This window comes from Microtus ochrogaster, unplaced genomic scaffold (genome assembly GCF_000317375.1).
Source record: "Microtus ochrogaster isolate Prairie Vole_2 unplaced genomic scaffold, MicOch1.0 UNK110, whole genome shotgun sequence".
NCBI lineage: Eukaryota > Metazoa > Chordata > Mammalia > Rodentia > Cricetidae > Microtus > Microtus ochrogaster.
In genome coordinates, this window is record NW_004949208.1 from 980,223 (window position 1) to 981,463 (window position 1,241).

At 42.9% G+C, this 1,241-nt stretch overlaps 1 protein-coding gene across 1 annotated transcript in view; it reads left to right on the plus strand.

Moving 5' to 3' along the window:
• Nucleotides 1-1,241, plus strand: part of Prdx1 (peroxiredoxin 1) — a 10,855-nt gene that overhangs the window by 5,718 nt on the left and 3,896 nt on the right. The window contains exon 4 of the mRNA XM_005371508.3: nucleotides 300-439. Within this exon, the coding sequence (XP_005371565.2) occupies nucleotides 300-439 (140 nt within the window). The remainder of the gene's footprint in view (nucleotides 1-299; nucleotides 440-1,241) is intronic.

Here is a 1,241-nt window from a genome sequence, read left to right on the forward strand (position 1 = left end):
CCGAGTGCTGGGATTAAAGGCGTGCGCCACCATCGCCCGGCTTTGTTGTGGATTTCTTGAACAAATTTAGAGGTTTGGCAGTAGAGTTAAGTGTCGGCTTCTGGGCTCCAACTCCTTTCTACTGTCTAGCAGCAGAGGCAAAGCAGCTTGAGTTGCTGTTGTCTGATATACACTCTTAAGTGTTGTCAAGCCATTCATTTTACTGTTGGAAAAGTTTTGGGGGAAAGGTATCTGAAAGGGGAGGGATAGGTCCAGTTAATATTCTTGCTTTCACAAGGTTTGAATGAATGGATTCTAAGAATGTCTCTTGCTATAGGGTTAATACACCCAAGAAACAAGGAGGATTGGGACCTATGAACATTCCTTTGGTATCAGATCCCAAGCACAGTATTGCTCAGGATTATGGAGTCTTAAAGGCTGATGAAGGTATCTCTTTCAGGTATGTACTTTATTTTTTTTTCTTTTTGGTTTTTTGAGACAGGGTTTCTCTGTCATATACCTAAGAGCTATTCAATTCTTTGTGCCAGATACTATGTTAACTTTTATACATTATCTTGTTTAATATTTACAAAAATCTTGTAAGTAGTTATACTTCCATTTTTTTTAAAAAAAATTTTTGTGTGTGTAAGTGTATACCACACGTGTGGATACCCTAAGGAGGACAGGAGAGTGTGTCAGCTCCCCTGGAGCTGGAGTTATAGGCAGTTAGTTGTAAACAACCTGACATGGATGCTGGAATCAAACTTGTTTGGCCACTGAGCCATATCTCCAGTCCCCAGACTTTGGGAAGCAGAGGCAGGCAGATCTCTGAGTTTGAGGCCAACCTGCTCTCCAAAGTGAGTGCAGGTCAGTCAGGGCTATACAGAGAAATTCTATCTTGAACCCTCCCCCATAACAACACCCTCCCCCAAAAGGAAATAATGTGTGCATATTTGTGTCTGTGTGTGCCACCTGTGTCCGCTGGATCATCTGGAACTAGAGTTTATAATGGTTGCAATTTCGCTGGCCGACGGCACACACCTTTAATCCCATCACTCAGGCAGAAGCAGGTGCTTCTCCATGAGTTTGAGGCCAGCTTGATATATAAAGTGAGTTCCATGAGGAGCTTCAAAGCTACAGAGAAACCCTGTCTCAAAAACTAAGACAAAACAACAACAAAACCCCAACTGATTATGAGGCACCATTTCAGGGCTGAGAATCAAACCCAGGTCCACTGGAGAGGGCAGCCAGTGCTCTTAATT